This window comes from Acinonyx jubatus, chromosome C1 (genome assembly GCF_027475565.1).
Source record: "Acinonyx jubatus isolate Ajub_Pintada_27869175 chromosome C1, VMU_Ajub_asm_v1.0, whole genome shotgun sequence".
Lineage (NCBI taxonomy): Eukaryota > Metazoa > Chordata > Mammalia > Carnivora > Felidae > Acinonyx > Acinonyx jubatus.
Window position 1 is genome coordinate 15,382,210 of NC_069381.1, and position 22,529 is coordinate 15,404,738.

A 22,529-nucleotide genomic window follows, 5' to 3' on the forward strand; every position below is an offset into this window, starting at 1 on the left:
ATCACTGTCTCTCAAGCATCCGCACATCTCCCCAGTATTTGTGGGTCACATCAAAGAGAAGGCAGAGAAAAATGTCCATTTTACAGCTAGAGAAATAGAGTCTAAGACAAATGACTTATTCCTTTTAAAGCAAGTCAGGTTGAGGGGTTTTGCCCCTTGAATAGGTGCTTGCTCAGGTCATCGCTCTGTCCAGTTCAAAGTACGAGCACCAATTCTCCCCCTTCAGAACTGAAGGCTCAGCTGAAGTCTCTGCTCTCTAGCAAGTTTTCCCTGGTCACCCCAGCCCACTGGGCTTATTTTCTCTGGCATTAGTGTGTTGTGGGATGGCTCCCTTAATGATATATTACTTATGACTATTTGTCCGTTCAGCCATTCTTCCATTCATCCACTTATCCATCCATCCATCCATCCATCCATCCATCCATCCATCCACCTACCCACCCATCCATATATCTATCTATGCATCCATCCATCACCCATTTCCCAACCATCCACCCACCCACCCACCCATTCCCCCATCCATCCATCCATCCATCCACCCACCCACCCACTCCTCCATCCATCCATCCATCCATCCATCCATCATCTACCTGTGCACCCATCAATCCACTCACCCACATACTTACCCAACAGTCACTGAGCCCTACTCCATCACTGGTCTGTGTCAGGCACTGGGCTGCTGGAGATGGTACAGACACCTTCACAGCCTAGAGAACTGGAACCTCTGTGTTATGAGTTGAATTGTGTCCCCTCAAATTCGTACGTTGAAGTTGTAACCCTCAGTTCCTCAGAATATGATCTTATAGGATCACTGCAGATGTAATTAGTTAAAATGAGGTTATCAGGGTGGGCCCTGATCTAATATGACTGGTGTCCTTATAAAAAGGGGGGGGAGATTCAGACACATACCAGAAGTGCACACAGGGAGAACACCATGTAAAGATGAAGGCAGAGATTGGTGATGCTTCTATAAGCCAAGGAGTGCCAAAGATGGCCAGCAAATTGCCAGAAGCTAGGCAAGAGGCCTGGAACAGATTCTTCCTCCCATTCTTCAGAAGGATCAACTTCGTTGACCCCTTGATCTTGCACTCTAGCCTCCAGAACTGTGAGACAATAGATTTTTGTTGCAATAAGCCAGCAAGTTTGTGGTACTCTGTTACGGCAGGCCCTGGTACTATACATTCTGGTAGGAGAGTGAAGCCTGTGTGATCCTACGTGATCTGGACTGGAGGTCAGGAAGGGCTTCCTAGAAGAAGTTATGCTGAGCTGGGCATTGAAGGATGAGTAGGAGTGTATCAGGCAGAGAAGTCAGAGAACATTCTAGGGAGAAGGAAGAATGTATGCAAAACTCAGGAGGAGGCATGAGTATATGTCAGACACTTTTCCTTGAACTTCCCTGATTTCATCTACTGTCTGCCCTGCCAAGCATCTGAGGCCTGGAAACTCACTGCCGACACCCTTTGCTCCAAGATAACAGAAAATTCAATTTTTCTAGGATGCCCCTTGGGCACAGTGGGGACATGCATCATTGTCACTAGCAGGGAGTGCTCACATGATCATATTGATGGAGGAAGGACGGCCAGATGGGCACAGGCACTGAGTAACCTTCTGGCACTTGTCAGGGTCCAAGTCCTCTGCTCTGGGGAGGGGTGCAGCTGGCCCCCATGCACATGCGACGGTGTGCAGCTCTGTGCTGGCCAGGAGCCCTCCCATAGCCTCCAAGCACTGTCCTCGGAGGCCACACACTCAGTCACATGGCGCTCGGTACAAGTCGTTTATTTCAGTTACAATAGTGCCACACCGAAACTACAGTAGCACAAAACGTAAGAATACAAAAAATAGATTCCCAGCCCCAAACCCCACATCCAAGTAGCCGCAGAGAAGCCAGACCTATGGCTCCCGGGCCTCAGGGGAGGGGTCTCTCACGGGGCAGCTGTCCACCTCCTCAGCCTTGTTTTCAGCTCGGCAGGGACAGTGGGGGTGATCCCTTTGCTTCTGTCCCTGCTGGGCCTGAGCCCTCCTCCCCCTTGGCCCCTGCCTATTCCCAGGACACCCTGAAGAAATGAATGTAGTCTACATTCCCTCTGGCTGGACCCTCAGCCCTGGGACACTTGCTTCTGGTTGGGAGGTCCCAGCCCAAGGTGAGGACAGACACCCCTGAGGACTGTGACCGCCCACGGGGAAGGCGGGAAGGCAGGACGAGGGGGGTAGAGGAGGTACCTGGAGGGCACTAGGGCTGGGAAATCCAAACTCTGTGTGGAAGCCCCCAACTCTAGCTCCTTCTCTGGCTCCTAACCTACGTCTCTGAAAAGTGACCAGGACTGCTGCTTGCGGGGACCAGGGGCATCATCTGGACCCCACCCCACCTCAGTGCCGAGGCTGATCTGGCTGGCCCTCTTGGGCAGGGAGGATTCTAACTTCCGGGGCGAGGTGACGGGGCACGACCAGGCCGTGGGCTGCCGAGAAGGGAGAGCCAGGGTGAGCACTGGCTGCTCTGGCCTCAGTCACAGGTGCCTGCTTCCCCCAGAGAGAGCTCCTGCACCACAGTTTCAAGGAGGGAAGCCACTCCTGGTTCCCTGACCCCACAGGCTAGACTGATCACATTGGGGGAACCTTTTCCTCAGTCTGCCTTGGCTGAAAACATCTCCAGATGAGGAGTCCCTCTAGTTACAAGTATCGTCTCAATTCAACCCAAGGGGCTGAGGGTGGGATGGGGCTCAGGGCAAGTTCAGGAGTCCTTCAGATTCTTGACCTTGGTGCCACTGCCCTGTAGGCTAGAGCTCCCAGGGCGCCGTGAGGGGCAGCTCTGTGGGCACTGGGAGTAGGGGGTATGGCCTTGCATTATAGTCAGGACACTTGAAGGCTTCACTGAGGAAGCAAAGGGGCACCTGGTAGGGGGTTGTCTCCTTGGGGTAGAGCCTGGGCTGCAGCCTCAGATAAGGCACTAGAGATGGAGGGAGGGCAGGTGGGGCTGCATGTGGTCCCTGGAGCCAAGCCCAGGCCAGGGGTGCAGGACGGAGCTCAGAGGGAGGATCTGGGCCCTGTGGGACAGGAGAGCGGTCTTCTTTTTTGTCCTTCCTCTGCAGAAACGGGTCAGCAAGGCAGACCCTGGAGTGGCCGGGCTGGGAGGGCTGCTGTAGACAGGGAACCAGACCCTGGGACACACATGCAGCGGCCAGAAGAGGGACAGAGAGGGGCTATCTACGGCACGGCAGAGAGGATCTGATGGAGGGCCAGGTCTTGCAGGCCTTCTGCTGTCCAGGCCCAGGGCATCGGGGTGCCCCAGGATGGGTTTGAAGGCCATGACCTGGCCTCATCCTGCTGCAGCCATCAATTCCCTGCTGCAACTTTGGGGATCAGACCGTCCTAGTTGGGGTTCCCACTGTTGGACTCTGGGGACAGAGGCAGGCAAGCTGCGAGGGGCGGTGCCCATGAGCTGGCCTCTGCCCCTTCCTGGCCTCCATACCTCTCCTCTCTACACCCTGCGACTGCAAAACCAGGTGACAGAGGCTGAAACTGTAAAGGCCAAGGGATGGGCAGCTCTCTACTTGGGGACGCGCTCAGTGGCTGGGGATGACTGCCTCAGGCGACCTCACGGCGAGTGAGGAGGAGAGGGGTAAATCAGTGGGGCTTCCCTTATCCACAGGTTATTTAGAAAAACAGAATATAATAAATATACCAATCCTTTCCTTAAAAAAAAAAAAAAAAGTGTTTTAAACTCATTATTTCCCTGAACATTTCCAGTGTATTCCACAATGTTTAAAAAATAGTTTCCCCAAAAATATATCTTTAAAGCATTTGACACAGTGGCATTTCTGGTGCTTCTGGCTCCAGATGTGGGCGGGGGGTTGCGTCCACTGTCCTTGTCAGCGTGGGGCCCAGGCCTGGTGAGCAACCAGCCTGATACCCAAATGCCCACTGGAGTTGACGCACATGTACCTGGGATGCCAGGGTCTTCACAGGGGATCAAATCTCGGATTGTGTTGAGAACCCACATCGTAGGCTCAGTTCCGGCTGAAAACCCTCCAGTGCGGGGTAGGGGGGCCCTGGGTGGCCAGGGGGGCGGGGCGGTGCCCTGGACGCTGGATGGAGAGATGGCCTTGTTGGCCCCACCTGGGGGCTCATCCTCTGTCTCGGCTCTAGGTGCTCCCACCCTCACCAGACTTCGCACTTGTGATGAGGGTTCATGGGCGAGCCAGGGGGGCAGTGGAAGTGTTCTGAGAACTCCTTGGAGTTGGAGACGGAGCCAATGACCCGGAAGCGGGAGGGGCTGTGAGGATCGGTGATGAGGCCTTCGTGGGAGCTCTCGGGTGTGCGGACAGAGCACCAGACCTTTGTGAGGCAACAAAGGAGAAGCTGGGTCACTATGGGGCCCTGAGGCTGCCAGACTGCCCCCGTCCACGGCAGTAGGGGGATGGGCCCCCGCCTGGTTCTGAGAGCCTGGGGAGTCAGCTGGGGCTGCCGAGTGTGTGGGGAAGAGACGCTGGGCTGGGATGTCCCCCATCCCAGCATCCTCTACTGCAGTTACCTGGGTCTGTCCTGGGCCTCTGCATTAGATTTCATCTGAACAAAGGGTTCTGCCCTAAAACCAGTCTGAAAACCTTGAACTGAGTCCACATCACTCACCTCCTGGGCAGAACAAAAAACTGTTTATGGCTCTGGGCACCAACAGAAGACTATACATTAATGCCAACTCAAGGGACATCCTGGGGCATTTTGAGTTTAGGAAACTTCTAGAACCCCTGAACCAGGAGGCCCTTAGCACTTACCTGTCCTCTCATCTACCTGATACTGGAGACCTTTTGATGGCATTCACTGGATTTCTCTAATGGCAGGAAGCTCACCTTACAAACTGGATGCCCGATGGACGGGCCAATGAACTAGGAGGTTATCAATTGAGGGGAACTTGCCTTTTGGCTCTCAGAGCTCTTGGAGCTTCAAGATGGCAGAAAGTGCCTGCGTTTGGCGTTTTTTTCCTCTAACAAACTCACCTGTGCAAAGCCCAGGAAGAAGAGCTGGTTATTGGTGAGGCCCAGGGTGGGCAATGTCTGCTCAGCCCCGTTCTTCTCCACCCAGTTCTGGTAGGCCTGGGAGCAGAGAAAACAAAGCTCAGCGGCTCCCTCGACACAGGAGCAAACAGGGCGACAATGGAGGGCCGGTGCGGGAGATCCCGGGAAGCTCTACCCTGCTGGGGCGGGGACTCACACTGCGGAGTCTGGGCCTCGGCTCAGGCTAGAGGAGTGATCTTCACCCGCACCCATCCTGAAGGGGAGCGCCGTTCAACCCTAGGCTTAGATACCACCGACACGCCCACAGCTCTCAAGTGCCTCCTTCCAGCTCCAGCCTCTTCCCTGACTTGTTTATTCAACTGCTTCAGCTGGATTTCCACGATGCATCCCAGAGCTAACATGGCACAGCAGAATGAGAGGTTGTACACGCACACGCACACGCACACGCATACGCCTTCCCACCACAGTAAATGGTACCACCAACCGCCTAGTTACTCAGACTCCAGCCCCAGAGTTCTTTGAGCTTCTCTTTTTTTCTTTCTTCCTTTTGTTTTTTTTAAAGATTTTATTTTGGGGGCGCCTGGGTGGCTCCGTTGGTTGAGCATTCAACTCTTGATTTCAGCTCAAGTCACGATCTCACATTTCGTAGGATCGAGCCCCACGTCGGGCTCTGTGCTGACAGCATGGAACCTGCTTGGGATTCTTTCTCTCTCCCTCTCTTTCTGTGCCTCCCCTGCTCTCTCTCCCTCTCTCTCTCAGAATAAATAAATAAATAATTTAAAAAAGATTTTATTAAAAAATTTTTTAATATTTATTCTTGAGAGACAGACAGAGAGACAGAGCATGAGTGGGGGGAGGAGCAGAGAGAGAGGGAGACACAGACTCGGAAGGAGGCTCCAGGCTCTGAGCTGTCAGCACAGAGTCCAATGTGGGGCTCAAACTCACGAACTGCAAGATTATGACCTGAGCGAAAGTCGGACGCTTAACCGACTGAGCCAGGTGCCCCAGATTTTATCGTTAAGTAATCTCTACATTCAATGTGGGGCTCGAACTCACAACCCCGAGATCAAGTGTCACACACTCTTCTGACCGAGGGAGCCAGGCCTCCTGAGCTTCTCTTTCAATCATCCAAACAATCCAAATCTGACCACTTCTTACCCTTGCCATGGCTTTATCCCTTCTCTTGCCGGATAATCTCACAACAGCTTTCTAACTAGACTCCTTGCCTCGAGCTGGTCCAATTCCAATCCCCTCCTGACACAGCATCTTAAGCCATCCTCATAAAGTGGGGGTTGGCAAACTTTCCCGTGAAGTAAATAGTTTCAGTTTTGGAGGCCAAAGGGTCTAGTTGAAACTACTCCGTTCTGGCGTTGTCAGTGTGAAAGCAGCTGCAGACAACGTGGAAGTGAACGGGCCTGGCTGTGTCCCCCTAAATTTTTTATTTGCAAAAACAGGCTGAAAGCTGGATTTGGCCCACAGGGTGTAGGTTTGCTGACCCTTGTTTTAAAGGATAAATTAGATCGTGTCATTCTTCTTTTTAAAAATCGTGCGGCAGCTCCCATTGTACAGAACAAAACCCAAGCTCCTTAAGCCGTTGACCCAGACCTGGTGAGCTCTGGTCCCGATCACTCCTCCAACATCCCCTCCCTCTGCTCCACCCCTGCCTGTCTTCCCGTCTTTGACCATGCCGGGCTGTGTCCATTTGCACGTACTATTCTATTCCAGCTTTCCCTGCCTCTTCCTCGTCATTCAAGGTCTCAATTCCAATGTCATCCCCTCCAGAAGGCCTACCCTGACGACCCTCCCCCCTTATTTTTCACTACCTTGCCCTATTTTATATTCTTCATCTTATCAGTACTTGAAATTATCTTATTTGTTTACTTGTGTATTGGCTTTCTTCCCCCTCCCCTGCCCCACAAAATTGTGAGTTTTGTGAGAGCACGATTCCTGTCTGTCTTGGCACAAAATCTCCAGTGCCTAAGGCAGCCCATGGTGGGCAGAAGGTTTTCAGTACATTTTCACTGACTCCTGGACTTCAGGCAGGTTGCTGAGTGTTTCTGGGCTCAGTTTCCTCACCTGCAAAATGGTGGCTGTAATACCTAATGGTAAAACTGTGGGGGTACTGAGCAGAGTCTGGCACATAATAAGGCCTCAATAAATGGCACCTCATTTATTTATTTCTGCTCTTACTGTCACGGTGAGAAGGACGCTCTGTATTGCTCTTTTGAGAGACATCTCCTTCTCTTCTCGTGGCCTCTGCTCTCTCTCCCTTCCAGTTCAGCTGACCTTTCGGAGTGTCACTCTGTGCCCAACTTTCTTTTTAAAAAATTTTTTTTAAACATTTATTTACTTTTGAGAGACAGAGAGAGACAGAGCGAAGCAGGAAAGGGGCAGAGATAGAGGGAGACACAGAATCTGAAGCAGGCTTCAGACTCCGAGCTGTCAGCTCAGAGCCCGACGTGGGGCTCAAACCCAGGAACTGCGAGATCATGACCTGAGCTGAAGTCGGACTCTTAACCAACTGAGCCACCCATATGCCCCTATGTGTATCAACGTTCTGCCACGCCAGCGATGTAGGGAGTAGGTGTTCACAGTCAAGCACACTGGGGCTCGAGGAGGCTAAGTGACTTACTCCAGAGCCAGGACTTGAACCCGGAACTGGCTCCATGACGGTGTCCCTTCCCTCCCCTTCCCTCCCAGGTCCACTGCTGTCTGAATTAGTGGTGGCTTTCCTTGAAAAGGTCGTCAGGTAGGTCCAGCCTAAGCCCTTTCCTATGTCTCCTAGTTGGGCCAGACTTAAGGCTGGAAAGCCCTCTGTGTGCCACGCTCTGTGCTAGGGACTTCCACAAGCTTCTCCATCAGTTCTCGCCCATTTTGCAGACGGGGAAACAGCTCATGGAGTGGCTACAGTTTGCCCAAGCTGGTCTCTAATGACCCTTTACTGAGGAGACACCTGCACAGACCCAGACTTGGGCCGGGGCATGTGCGGGGGGTGAGCTCTTACCCGATAGGCCGCCTTGAGGCCCCCGTTGTCGGCGATGTTCTCCCCGAGGGTGTGCCGGCCGTTCACTGGCTCCCCGTTCACACTGTAGTTGCTGTACTGGCCGACCATGCACTCGGTCTGCTGCTTGAAAGCCTCCACGGACGAGTTCTTCCACCAGGGCCGAAGGTTCCCATCCTTGTCGTACTCTCGTCCTGTGGGTTCAGAAGGGAGCGTTAGGTCAAGGGGAAGGAGAGGCAGAGCTGGCACGCGTAGCTGCTAACAGAGCCTCTCCTCCCAGTGAGAAATGGCTCCACCCACCCACCTCCCTTCTACCCACCAGCACTGGGGAGATGGTGCCGGTCTGGGGGCCAGAGGAGCTGGGAGGATGAGCCAGGCGGGCTGGGTGGCAGGTGGCAGTGAGAGAATGGAGGAACGGGATGCAGGCCAAGGGTCAGCTTGTCCACAATTTCAGTGGAGCAGGAGTCATTGTCAAGGCTGGCGAAGAGCCTTGTTCCCTGAGCCCAGGAAGGGGTAAATGGAGTCAGCAGCACTGGGGTCACAGACAGGCCCCGGCCTCTAAAGTCCCGCCTCTTCCTTTTTGGCCTTGGAATCCCCAAGGCAGGAGGGAATGAGAATTCTGGACATTTTCTGATGAGGAGGCGAATGACTTCAACTCCTCTGCTGGCAGTGGGGCCAGAGAAGTCTCTGGAGTGGAGGAGAAATTGTGCTCCCTGAGGACTACTAACACCTACTCCTGAGTATGGGACACCTTCCAGGAACCCCCTGTGTCTGACACAGTCCCCACAATCACCCCATGAGGTCGGAATTGCCATGCCTGCTTCACAGACAAGGACGAGGAGGCCTGGAGAATGACAGGATTTGTTAAAGTTCATTCAGATGACAGGAGGCAGGGCTAGGACTGAACCCAGATCCATCTGCCTCCAGACTGTTGGAAGCGACGAGAGCAAAGCAGAAGCACTGGGGCCAGGAGTCAATGTGCCCGGTCTGAAGGGGGCCCCAGGGAGTCGTACCTTGATCATCAAAAGCATGAGTCAGCTCGTGGCCCACGACAACACCAATGCCACCAAAGTTTAAGGCCCTGGAGGGGAGGAAACAAGAGTGAGGGTGATGTCACAAGGGGACACGGCTTCCTGTATCTGGAGAAACAGCAGGGTCCTGTGGCGCTCTGCAGGGACATGGCTGCAGCTTGAACTTCCAGCCAGTCCCCTGAGGCCACTGAGAGGCTGGGCAAGCGGGCTGTGGTCAGCCTGTGCCCAATGGGTGCCAAGCACTGTATGTGATGCTCCACAGAACGGCACTGTCCTCTTTGGTCCCCTCAAAAGGGTTCGGCATTAATGACCGATCTATGAATGAGCAACCACTTGGAATGGCTTGATCACATTGTCCACGGGCCACGCAGTGAGCAAAGAGCAGACCTGGGATTCAAACTCAGGGCCCCATACCTTGTCTGTGTGAGACAGGGCCCTCACCCCTCCACCTCCCCGGCCGTGATGGCTCTAAGATACCATTGGAGGGGCATTCCCCTAGATGGAGCTCCTGACTCCATGACATGCCCCCAGATCCCCACTCTGCAAGGGCTTCTGGATCCTGGAGACCCCTGGAGGGAAGCACGGGGCGGGGTGGGGGGGGAATGGACGTCCCAAGCTCCCCGGGCCAGTGGGACAAAGAGCACTCAGTGTGGCTGTGGGCCACAGGGCTGGGCCGGGCGTCCACTGAGGGGCAGGGGAAGGAGACGGGACGGGAGCACCCCAAGCATCCTACTTGGGTGAGGAGCGGGTGTAGAATGGCGCCTGCAGGATGCCAGCAGGAAACACGATCTCATTCTTGGTGGGCGAGTAGTAGGCGTTCACCATGGGCGGAGTCATGCTCCACCTGCAAGGACACACAGGTGGGGTCAGCCAGTCTGGAGGATATCAGGAGCCTTAACCCCGGCCCCAAGTGCACACAAGTACAAGGACATCCTTAGCATCACTGTTTTGGAGGGAAAAACCAGAAAAACCCCAACTGTCTGCAGGCAAGGGATTGGTGAAATCCAATGTCACACACACGGAGGAACAGTGAGCCTCTTACAAAGAGAGACAGGCCACGGCTGGGCGCCTGGGTGGCTCAGTCAGTTAAGTATCCAACTTCGGCTCGGATCATGATCTCACAGTCTGTAAGTTCAAGCCCTGTGTCGGGCTTTGTGCTGACAGCTCAGAGCCTGGAGCCTGCTTCGGATTCTGTCTCCCTCTCTCTCTGCCTCTCCCCTGCTCATGCTCTCAAAAACAAACATTAAAATTAAAAAAGAAAGGAAGGAAGGAAGGAAGGAAGGAAGGAAGGAAGGAAGGAAGGAAGGACCACTGCTGCAAAGCAGCTCTGAAAGTTTGGTCTGTGGACACTGGGAGGGGCCCTCAATTCCCTTGGGGGGGGTCTGCAAGGTCAAAGCTATTTTCATGATAATGTTAAATCGTTATTTGCCTCTGTGACATGTTGACATTTGCAACAGTGGGTAAAGTTGCTGGAGCCTAAGTGTGACTCAAGACAGGGGCACCAGCTGCTCCAGTGGTCACTGTGCTCCTCACCAGGAAAAAAAGCCCCATTCCATTTGGGAACATTTTTCTTTCTTCCTTGCTCCCTTCTCTCTCTCTCTCTCTCTCTCTCTCTCTCTCTCTCTCTTTCTTTCTTTCTTTCAAGTTTATTTACTTATTTTGGGTGGGTGGGGAGGCAGAGAGGCAGAGAGAGAGAGAGAGAGAGAGAGAGATTGATTGAGAATCCCAAGCAGGCTCCACACTGTGAGTGCAGAGCCCAATGGGGGCTCGAACTCACGAACTGTGAGATCATGATCCGAGCTGAAATCAAGAGTCAATGATTTAACTGAACTGAGCCATGCAGATGCCCCATTTAGGAACATCTTTTTTTCTTTTTTTAAATATTTACTTATTTTTGAGAGACAGAGAGGGAGAGAGAGAGAGCGCAAGCAGGGAAGGGGCAGAGAGAGAGAGGGAGACACAGTATTCAAAGCAGGCTCCAGGCTCTGAGCTGTCCACACAGAGCCTGATGCAGGGCTCAAACCCACGAACTGTGAGATCATGACCTGAGCTGAAGCCAGATGCTTAACTGACTGAGCCACCCAGGTGCCCCCCCAGAGCATGCAACTCTTGATCTATGGGTTATGAGCTTGCTTACAAAAACAGAGCTTGGGTATAGAGCTTACTTACAAAAATAAAACCTAAAAAACTAAAAAAAAAAAAAAAAAAATTAAGTTTATTGATTTATTTTGAGAGAGAGAGAAATTGTGAGTTGGGGAGGGGCAGAGAGAGAGAGAGAGAGAGAGAGAGAGAGAGAGAGAATCCCAAGCAGGCTCCACACGATGAGCACGGAGCCTAATGAGGGGCCTGAATTCATGAACCGTTGAGATCATGACCTGATTCGAAGTCAGATGCTTAACCGATTGAGCCATCCAGGCGCCGCAGAATTTTTTAAAAATTAAAAAGACACTTTGAAGTTTCAAGCAAAATTAATTACTTAATTAGTAAAATTACAAGAACTTGTATTAGTCCCTCCAAACTCGACAGCTTCCCAATACTTAAAGACTTTTCTCAGGAGGTCAACAGTGATATGAACAAATGTGGATTTGGGGGGAAGGTATGTAAAAGTCAGCGGGGCCATTGTTTCCCAAATGACCGATGTGTGATGTGACAAATTAGGGCTGGCTAAAAGATCCATTCAAAGTGCAAGACAGACTGATGGGTTTTAGTGTAACAGAGTAGGAAAAGTTCATGACTATGGGTTCAGGTTCCACAGTGCGATTAACCTTTAACAAATTATTACTTGCTGAGTTTTGGTGTAGTATCGACAAAGAGTGTGCACTAGTATCAGAAAGGACTACTAAAGCATTCCTGCCTTTCCCAATTTCGTGTCTGCATGAAGCTAGGTTTTCTTTATATATTTCAAAACAAGATATTGCAGTAGATTGAACACAGCGTCAGATAAAGAATCTAGCTGTCTTCTATTTAGCCAGATATCAAAGAAATAGGCAAAAAGTAAAATAATACCTTTTTCTCAGTAAATATTTTGTAAGAAAATAGTTCCTTTTAATAACATTTATAATAAATTGATATAATCGCCATACAAAAATGACTCTTTGGGGTCCAATAATTTTTCAAGAGTGTAGAAGTGGGGCAGAGTGCCTGGCTGGCTCAGTGGGTGGAGCGTGCAACTCTTGATCTCGGGGTTGTGAGTTCAAGCCCTATGTTGGGTGCACAATTAGTTAAAAAAATAAAACCTAAAAAAAAATTTAAAAACAAAGAATGTAGAAGGGAACCTAGTGGTAGAAACATCTGTCCACTTGATAATTTTTCTGGTATTGGGGGGGGAAGTTCAGTAAGGAGTGGAGTGCTGGGGTGCCTGAGTCAGTTGGTTGTGTCCAACTCTTGGTTTCAGCTCAGGTCATGATCTCACGTTTTGTGAGTTCGAGTCCTGCATCAGGCTCTGCGCTGACAATGTGGAGTCGGCTTGGGATTCACTCTCTCCCTCTCTCTCTGCCCTCCCCCACTGAGGCGCTCACTCTCTCTCTCTCTCTCTCAAAATAAATAAACTTAAAAAAAAAAAAGGAGCAGAGTGAGACAGGAAGGACGTTTTCTCCAAGAGCTTAGACAGTTCACTCTGTCTCCTCCAGGTAAGCGCCACAGAGATGTGTTGGTGGGTAACTGAAGCCATGGAAAGATACTGGGAAATTGAAAATTCATATTTTTTTTTTAATTAAAGAAAAAAAATTTTTTTAATGTTTATTTTTGAGACAGAGAGAAACAGAGCATGAACAGGAGAGGGGCAGAGAGAGAGGGAGACACAGAATCTGAAACAGGCTCCAGGCTCTGAGCTGTCAGCACAGAGCTTGACGCGGGGCTCGAACTCACAGACCGTGAGATCATGACCTGAGCCGAAGTCGGATGCTCAACCGACTGAGCCACCCAGGCGTCCCTGAAAATTCATATTTTTTAAAAACACATGGTTACATGAATGGGCAGGAGGCAGAATTTAAATGATAAATTTTAAGTTAAATTAAAGACTTCAGATAAATTCGGAACCTTGTGGCAGTATCTGTGCCATAGTCTGGAGACAGAGGAAACAGAGATGTTCAAACCTCGGTTGGCCACGAGGGGGCACCAGAGGCAAAGAGAAGCTGCTTCCACCTTGGTAAGATTTATTCTGCAAAATGTTTTCGGCGTGGAGGGAGCTTATTTTGAGAACTAGAGCTGCGTTGACAACAGAAGATTTTTCCAAGGAGACTGCTCAAAAAATGACAGATGCCAGAGCTCATTCCAGATTATTTTAAGAAGGTTTGAGGTCCAGGCGAAAGCTGTATTTAAAAAAACTTCCCCAGGAGGGGCGCCTGGGTGGCTCAGTGGGTTGAACGTCCAACTCTTGGTTTCGGCTCAGGTTATGATCTCACAGTTCGTGAGTTCGAATACCATATCGGGCTCTCTGCTGTCAGCGCAGAGTCCCTTTGGAATCCTCTGTCTCCCTCTCTCTCTGCCCCTCCCACGTGCGTATGCGCAGTCTCCCTCTCACAAATAAACATTAAACAACAAAAAAAAACCTTCCTCAGGAAAACACACACACACACACACACAACTTCCCCAGAGGGTCCTGATATGCAGTGAGGTTTGGGAACCACAGCTGTTGGGGGCCCGTCTGGAATCCTCCCTAACCGAGGGCCTCCTCTGGGCCAGACACTCCTGCGAAGTTCTCACACTTGACTGTCCATGGGCTCCTCCCATCTTATCTGCAGATAACAAGGCAAAGGCTCTAAACACTGAAGCTGTGGAACCAGGATGTGAGGCCGGGCCGCTCAAGTCTAGAGGCCACTACTCTGCCAACAGGCTGGGCACCGGGGGCACACAGACCTGGGCCAGTCCCAGCTCCTGGCTGGGCACACTTCCTTGGTCCCTGGTCTCTGCATCTGAAAAGTGGGAAAACCACGGTACCCACTCCTCAGATGGCACTCAGGAGAGTCACGGTGGGCACGTGGTGCATGTGCGACAAAGGCAAGCTCAGCCCAGAGCACCCTGTGTTCTGGGAGCTACTTCCTCCCAGCAAGGCCCAGGGACTCACTGGTCTCTGTTGGGAGCTTTCCTGAGCTGGTCAGCAGTGACCCTCCAGGAGAAGTTGAAAAACCGCATGGCATTCTCGAAGTAGAGGTCCGGAACTGCCGTGTACTGGACAAGAGGAAGCGAAATCACAAGATCAGAGCGTATCCAGGCCAGGAGGCCCCCCGGCTCCTCGAAAGGCAAACCCCTTCTTCTAAAACTGAGGAAGCTGAGACCCCACGAGGTTAAGGGATGGGTCCACAGGTCAGAGGATGGAATGGAGGGCTCGGGACTGCAGGCTTGGTGGCTTCCTGCCTTGGCCCTGACCCTGCTGGGGCCCGGCACCCTCCCCTCTCCCTTTCGAGGACACGGTAAGAACTTCACCAGGACCGCTCGATACCAAGCAGTATCACGGCCTGCAGCAGCGCCTGGGCCTTAGGCAGGAAATCCCTCCAGTGCTGTCCAATCCATGATGAGGGACATGTTCTATGCCTGTGTTATCCCGTATGGTAGATACCAGCTACATGTGGCTACTGAGCATTTCAAACGTGGCTAGTGTGACTTTTACATTTAATTAAATTTTAATGTATTTAGATTTTAATTAATTAAACAGTAGTGGCTTGTAGCTACCACTCTGGATAGCACATGAATCAAGCCGGGATCTGTCTCTGACATGTCAGGGCACAGGCATCACTGCACATTTTCCTTAGCACTGAGCCCAGCCTTTCAGCTCTTTTCAGGGGGCAAGGTTCTCCCTCAGATCGGCTCCAGGGCTTTCTGGCTTCTCGTCAGAGCTCTGGAAAGATGCTGGGGCCCTGGGGACAGGACTCTGATCCTGTGGGCTGTCCGCAAGAGCCTCTGGATCCTGTATTGTGACACCCTGGGGCATCTTAAATTATTCTGAAGGAAACACGCTGCAGAATGAGTCAGTCCCATATTCTCAGAAGTAGTTTTAATATTCTTGGGTTTTAAATAGAGCCATGATGAGAGGTTATTATAATTGCAAAAATGCCTGAATTCACAAATTTCAATCACAAAAAGATATAAAACTATCTTTCAGGGCAGAAATACAATCCATTTAAAGGAATGACCTGCCAAAAGTTCCAACTCCCAGGAATATATCAAGCACCCCTGTTGCCTCATTTAAGCTTAAATGTGCATTTGGGATTCATGCTTCCTCTTTCCCATTAGCATTTAAGGTCCAAATGAGGTCCAGGTTTTTCTGGGAAGGTGGGGGAGGCCCCTGGGGAGAGGAGGCAACTTGGGGGCCTGGGAAGGAAAAGGTGGTATGAGGGGCTCCCTGATATTTTAGGGGCATCAATTCTGTCTGTGCCTTCCAGGGTCTGCTCACCTCCATGATTCCCACTCATCCAATGGAGCTGCCCATGAAATGGAGTGTCTGGCAGGGCACGTGGCACCATTTGGCACTGACTCTGACTGACAGAGGCTCGGGGGAGGCGGGCCCAGGAGGGGAGGAGCAGAGAACCCATCCCCACACCTCCCACCACCGCATCTTGAGATGTCCTGACAGTCAAGGTGCCTCCAGCATCCCACCTGGACCCAGCCTGCCTCTGCTCGTCCCCAACTGCGGACCTCCAGGGGCATCTGGGAACGCAAGGGGGCAGGGTGGGAGCCACTCACGTCATTGAACACTTTGTCGAGCTCCTTGGGGTCCATGATGAAGTTGGGGTAGCCTATCATGTTGTAGATTGCGTCTGCCTAGACAGGAGAGATACGGTGGACACTGAGCGCTCAGCAGGGCTGGCTGGCCTTGGGCTCTGGACCAAAGGGACACGGGCAGGTCCTCCTGCTTGGGGTTTCCACATCTCTTTCTGGAAAGGTTCCTCTCTTGCCTGACTTCTACTTACCCTTTGGCCCTCTGCTTAAATGTCACGTCCCGAGGGAAGCCTTTGCTGGCTGTCCCCTGCTGGACTCTATCAAGTCCCTCCCTCTTCGTTAGACATGTCACATCTCCCTGCATTTTTCTCTCACGTGCTCAACACGGTCTGTTTTTACACAGTTATTAATGCAATCATGTGGTCAAGGCTGTCCCTCCATCCTGCTGGACTGTTCACCCCCTGAGGGCAGGACAGCGTCCACGCTGGGCTTACTAGCTGGGACTGGTCTCCCTTCACGCACCCTCCTCCGTCCGTGGCTGTGGCCCCACGGGCGGGAAGCCTCAGCCATCCCTTCAGGCACCGGGCCAGCCTCACCTTCTCCTTGGCTGATCTCCGAGTGTCCTCATCCATCCACTTGAGTGTGTTCAGGCTTTCCTCAAATGCCTTCTTGATCTCTAGGATTATCTCGCTGGCCTGAGGAGAGAGAAGCTGACCAGTGAGGTCTGGGCACTGGACAGACACCCCAGGCAGAAGGGAGGCCCTGGGCCAGAGTCGAAACTCAGATCACAGCTCAAAACCTCAGGCTGTGAGTGCTGGGCGAAGAAGGGGAGCCCCCGCCACTTCCCCAACCTTGTTCCTCAGAACACTTAAGTCCTGCAGGACAAGACTGGACCTCCATAAACAGAACTCCATGGCCAAATATACGTAGGACAAGCTTTGGGGAAGCTGGAAAAATCTCTCCTCTGCAGGACTTTTCAGAACCTTTGGCGTACAACATGCACTGTGGTTCTTCTGGAGAGTGTAAAAGTCTTATTAGTCTTTCTCAGACTTACTGGCCCACAGGATTTCTTTACTGATGGAATGGGTTTTAAAATCTACAGATCCCGAGTTCTGAGAAGCAGTCTCAGCAATGCTGTGCTCAGGCTGGAGATGACCAGCTTCTCTTGAGGGCGATAATGTCACAGGCAGACCCGGAGGGCAAAGATGCTAGAGCGGGAGGAGGAAGTCGTGCAGCAGAAAGAGCAGAGGGGCTGACGGCTGACAGAACTAGATGAAGATTCTGTATCAGCTGCTCACAGGCGAGTCGAGTCGCCTAAGGAATGGGAGTCTCCCTTTGCTAACATCTGACTGCAGATAATATCTACATAATTAAAATCAAGAACAAAAACTGTAACAATAACATAATAATAATAATATAATAGCTACCACTCACTGAGCCCTTGTTTTGTGTGCGGTATTTCATTTTGTCTCCCACCGCGGGATGGACAGCCCCACTTCCAAGTAAACGGTGAAGGGAGAAAAACTGTCCCAAGTCACCCCACCAGGAGGTGATGGATCCAGGATCTGGACTGGGGCCTGGCTGTCTTCACACACTTAGCCGTGATGTTCCTCTGCGTGTCCAGAACAAACCCGTCACCCACAGGGTAAGAAAAATGTCACCCTCCAGGCCAGAGCTGCTCTGCCAACACCAGCTCGTTGGGCCCCTCATTCCCCTTGGAGGTAGAGGCAGAGATGGCGGAATGGCCTTGCGGGGTTAAAGGGCAATACAGCTACAGTGCCTGCCACTCAATTATAGAGCTATCCCAAATAACTCCTGGCATTCAAGGCTTCAGAAAACAGGAACTTTGAGTTAAGGCTGGAGCCCTGGCCTGGAGTAGGAAAGGTCCAGAGCAGACAGAAGTGTGGGCTGTCAGGTTCATGAAGGGCCAGTGCAGGTGCGACGTCACAGCCTGTGTGCAAGACGAGGCACTCACTATGCTCTTGCTGTCCTCCGCAAAGGTCGCTTTGACAAACATAGGGCCCAGGGCGAAGCCCAAGTTGTTCTCTGTGTCGCTCACGCAGAACTTCCACCGGGGAAGACAGGTCTGGAAACACAAGGGACAGGGGTTACTTGGTCCTGTCCTTCTTCCCAACCCTTGTCCGTCCAGGAGGCAGCAGCGGCTGGGGCTGCTTCCTTCCAGAACCTCCAGGAGACCTTTTCTGACGCAGTGGAAGTTATTTTAGGCACTAGATCAAGAGGCCACAGAATATTCCTCATCGCTGCCATCTATGATTTCCTGAATGCCAGGCTCTGTGTACAGCATGTCATAAATGGTATCTTAAGGAGCCATCAGAACGAACCTGGAAGGCAGGGATGTGGGCCTTGACAGATGAGGAAACAGACACAGAAACTCTGCAAGGGGAAGTCGGCGGTCCAGGGTCCCACAGCGAGCGAGGGGTGTTACAGTGACAGAACTCTGACATGCCTGATCGCACGCCCCACCCCCAACCCCTACCTCGCCCTGCCCCCTGGGGGAGGCTAAGAATCCTGGTGGCAAAGACTTGAGAAATTACTGTGTCTATTCTTGTGCAACAGGAAAACCTTCCCAGAAGGCCAGACCCAACCCCATTTTCTTTTTTAATGTTTGTTTATTTTTTGAGAGAGAGAGAGAGACAGAGTATGAGTGGGGGAGAGGCAGAGAGAGAGGGAGACACAGAATCCAAAGCAGCTCCAGGCTCTGAGCTGTCAGCACAGAGCCAGATGCGGGGCTCAAGCCCACGAACTGTGAGATCATGACCTGACCCGAAGGTGGATGCTTAACCGGCTGGGCCACCCAGACGCTTTAGGACCCAACCCCATTTAAAGCCTCCTAGAGGAAGGACCAGCACAGTGATGCTGCAGGACGCAGATGCCTTGGTAGCCTGTGGTCTTGCCCACAAGCCTGCCAGCCCACCAGCCCACCAGCCCCCAGGGCACCTATGGGGAGCTGGAAATGGGTGGCCTTAGGCCGTAGCCCCACAGAGCTCAGGGGAAGCACACACACGCTGGTTCGAGCCCCGCTTGCTCTCCTGCCCCACCAGCCTGCTGGCTGTGCATGGTCCCCGTGATCATGAGTGGTGGCCCTGCTCACCCTGCTCGTGTAAATCCATCGTGTGGCCTCCTGACCCTGAAGAACAGGTGGTAACAACCACCAGGCTTGGGGCAGCCTGCTTCATGATAGTTTTCCAACTGAAAACAAGCAAATGCCCACCAACAGGCAGACAGATAAACAAAATGTGGTATTTTTATACAACAGCACACTACTTGGCAACCGGAAGGAGTGTGACACACAATATGGATGCATTTCACAGCTATTAGCTGAGCAAAAGCAGCCAGACATGAAAGAGCCCACAGTGTGCAATCCCACCCACACCTGTCCACACCCACTTGGGGGACTGAAGGAACCTTCTGTTCCAAGGACACTGGGTAAGTGGGTGACAGGAATGTTCTCTATCTTGATTGGGGTGCTGGTTACATGGGCGACTTCATTTGTCAAAACTCGCTACACTGTGTACTTCGTGTACCCCGTTCATTTTACGGTACGTAAATTCTACCTTAAAGAAATTTCTTCCAGGAAAGAAGGAAGAAGGGGAGGAAGTAAAAGGCATCTCAGCCTTCCACAAGTTGAGTGGCCCAAGTTCTTTTAAGCTTTCCCACCCATGTGTCCATTTAGATGCTGTGCCCTCCCACAGCTGGACATGGCTGTGCCCAGATCTGGCCGAGGCCACCCACGCAGAAGGTCAGGACCGGGGGGGGGGGGGGGGGGGGGAGGGGAACTCGAACTCCCAGGCTCCGTGGGGGCCCTAGGCCCTGATGGCTGAGTCAGGGGCTGAGTCTTACTGCCTTCTCAGGAGAGCTTTTGCATAAACCCATTCATTCATTCGCTCCCTCATTCATTCACATGCCCAGTGCTCTCTGGGCAGTTCTTTTGCACCCTGAGGGCGCTAGGTGCTTGGAACCTAGAGGTGAATCAGCCGTGAGCTCTGCCTTCAAGGGGCTCAATAGAAACGCCCAGAGCACCCAGGGGGAGAGTCAGACACATAATAACAGCAACAATGGCAGCAAGACTAGTGTGTGCCAGCTGAGTGTTTATCAGGTGTGGGCCGTAGCTCATATAATCCTCATAATGTGGGCCACAGCTCATATAATCCTCATAATAACCCCACGAGGCAGGTTCTGTGCTCCTCTTTGCAGATAAAGTGCAGGGTGTGGAGTGCTTTAGCCTTTAGGACAGACTTTGTGGGAACACCTTTGTGTAATCCCAGACGGTGCCCTGGTCAGTAGGGCAGGGCAGGGATTAAGTATTCCTTTTTATATTTGGGAAGACTGAGTCTTCTGCTCCAATGAAGTGATTTGCCCAAGGCTGTGTGGTTAGAAGAAGCATTTCAAACACAGATCTTCTGACCAAAGTTCTGTGCTGTTTCCGTATACCATGCATGGGGCATATTGTGACCCTGGCTCATAGCCTCCCACCTCTAGGGGCTCCCAGTTGCCCTGGCTTCTGGCAAAGCCTTTCTGGGCTCCACCAGCTCTTAGCATCCCACTGATTAGAGCAGCACCCTGCACTCTGAGACTCGCCCAGGGAAGCTCTCCCTATGTATCTATGTATCTATCTACCTACCTACCTACCTACCTACCTACCTACCTACCTGCCTACCTACCTACCTATCATGGTAAAATACACAGAAGATTTACCATTCTAGCTGCTTTAAGTGTATAGGTCAGTGGTGCTAAGCATATTCACATTGCTGTGCAACCAATCTCCAGAACTTTTCATCTTGCAAATGTGAAACTTCACGCCCATTGAACAACTACCCATTGAACAACTCCCCATGCCCGCCTCCCTGCCCCCAGCCCCTGGCAACCACCAGGAAGCTCAATTTTGACTTCTGGCTTCTGCAGAGCAGAGGCTGAGTGGAGCAGAGTTCGGGTGGGGGCTGTGGAATCAACTGTGCTAGGTTTGAGAACCCACTCGCCACTAATGAGCTGTGTGACTTTGAATCGTCCTTTCCCCTCATGGAGCCTCAGTTTCTTTATCTATAAAATGGGCTGATGATAATAGTTCCGAACATACAGAGCTGTTATAGGAACTTGGTGACATAATGCCTACAAAAGGCAACATCTAGTAATGATGTCTTTTATTATGATGATGATCATCGTTAGCATTAGTGAGTGGCTGAAAGTGCCAAGATGTCACCGTCATCCAGAGCTGGGTTTGAATTGGAGTTTGGCTGCCTCCTTGCTGGGTGACTTGGGAAACCCTTCACCACCTAGAGCCCATTTCCTCATCTGTACCCAGTGGGTAAGCAATGATGCAGGTACATGATCCCCACACAGAGGCATCTCTGTAACTACCATCCCCAGTCCTGGTCAGACCCTTCCTGAATAAAGTCCCGTGGGAAGCCAAGTGCTCCAGGGGACAGAGTCCATGTCTCGTCATGTCTGTGACCCAGGGCTCACCCAGGGCCGGTCCAAGGTAGGTACAGGTGGAGCAGGAAGGCGGGTCAGCTGAGCAAAGCAGCCAATCCTTCCCCTGGTCCTTCTCTGCAGGGCCACGTGGCTCTCATGGCTGAGGTCCTTTGGTGCCCTCAGAGGCCCCTCTTGTCAGGAGCAGGGCCTGTTCCCAGCCACCCTCTCCTTCCGTCCCCTTCCTGCCAGAGGTGGGTATATATGGGGAGGGTAAAGAAAAGGAGAACTCTTCCCAGGATGAGCTCTAGGACCGGAGGCCAGCACCCACATCCCACCATTCTCTGCCAGCCCTTATCCGGCTCTGTCTACTACACTGGACTCTAGGAAGGGCCATGGGGGCAGGGCGGCCGGAGCCAGCTCTGCCCGTCCCCTGGGGTCTTGCTAGCTGCTGTCCTGGGTGGGTGCACTGGGCAAGCTTAGCACCTCGCCCTCTATTGGTCTATGGCTGGGGCACCTCCCTGGGGCCCTGACTTGGTGTGCGTCCCATCAGCACATATGAGGACCTCACGATGTGGGCTCTTGAGGCACAGATGCCACCTCACTTGTCTCTGTGTTCCCACAAGGGACTCATGTCCTATGAATACATGTCTGTGGGCTACATGAATGAGAGGGTGACCTCCTTGGGGAAAAAGTGGAAGTGTCTGGGAAACTTCCCACCTAGGGTGGGGCCCTGAGAGGGGGGAGTGAGGGTCCTGGAGCCCTGGGACCTCTGGGAGAATGGGCCCTCGGGGCCAGGGAGCATGACAGCAGTGAACACATGTGCGGACTTACCATGAACCAGGTGCTGCACTGAGTGTTTTATGTTTATGGAGAAGCAGCAGTATTACTGGAGGTCCCCTGTATAAAATGGGGATGATGATCACACCCACCTCATAGGGATATTAAGATCACTGGAGTTACAGGAAAGCGTTTATTATCACCAGCATCGAGAAGGAGTTGGAAGGAAGAAAACAGAAGCCACCTTTTGCCGTAAAGTAGCTAACTCTCTAAGATTCATCTTTACCCTTTAAGATTGGATGTAATCATCTCCTTCTGGAAGCTTCTGTCCATCCCCAGCTAGCTTAGATCCTCCCTCATGAGTTCCACGGCCCTAGAGGACACTAAGGTCACAAGAGCCTCCAACCCAGGGCCTGGCACACAGTAGGTACTCAGCACGTGCATAGGAATGCAGTCACAGAGGCTCACCTTCTTGGTCCCATACATGACTTCCATGAACTTCTCGTCGGCGTCCTGAAAGCGCTGATCAAGGAAGGAACTTGTCTTCCGCACCAGGTTCCAGATCATGTAGTTGTTGAGCAGGCTGGGGCAAGAGATCAGACCGCTCAGAAGGGCCCAGAGCTG

The 22,529-nt window shown here is 52.1% G+C and overlaps 1 protein-coding gene across 5 annotated transcripts in view; it reads right to left on the reverse strand.

Annotated features, from left to right (window-relative positions):
* Nucleotides 1–1,760: 1,760 nt before the first annotated feature.
* The window catches only part of ECE1 (endothelin converting enzyme 1), a 113,272-nt gene continuing 92,503 nt past the window's right edge, over nucleotides 1,761–22,529 (reverse strand). For 4 of the 5 annotated variants that reach the window (XM_027060171.2, XM_053208472.1, XM_027060173.2 and 1 more), the window contains 10 exons: nucleotides 22,374–22,488; nucleotides 17,674–17,784; nucleotides 16,295–16,393; nucleotides 15,723–15,800; nucleotides 14,107–14,210; nucleotides 9,775–9,885; nucleotides 9,024–9,091; nucleotides 8,014–8,204; nucleotides 4,992–5,087; nucleotides 1,761–4,332 (listed from right to left, as the gene is read on the reverse strand). In XM_027060171.2, coding sequence (XP_026915972.1) covers nucleotides 4,156–4,332; nucleotides 4,992–5,087; nucleotides 8,014–8,204; nucleotides 9,024–9,091; nucleotides 9,775–9,885; nucleotides 14,107–14,210; nucleotides 15,723–15,800; nucleotides 16,295–16,393; nucleotides 17,674–17,784; nucleotides 22,374–22,488 — 1,150 coding nt within the window. In that variant the 3' untranslated portion in view covers nucleotides 1,761–4,155. The remainder of the gene's footprint in view (nucleotides 4,333–4,991; nucleotides 5,088–8,013; nucleotides 8,205–9,023; nucleotides 9,092–9,774; nucleotides 9,886–14,106; nucleotides 14,211–15,722; nucleotides 15,801–16,294; nucleotides 16,394–17,673; nucleotides 17,785–22,373; nucleotides 22,489–22,529) is intronic. The other variant, XM_053208475.1, reaches the window with a different exon arrangement.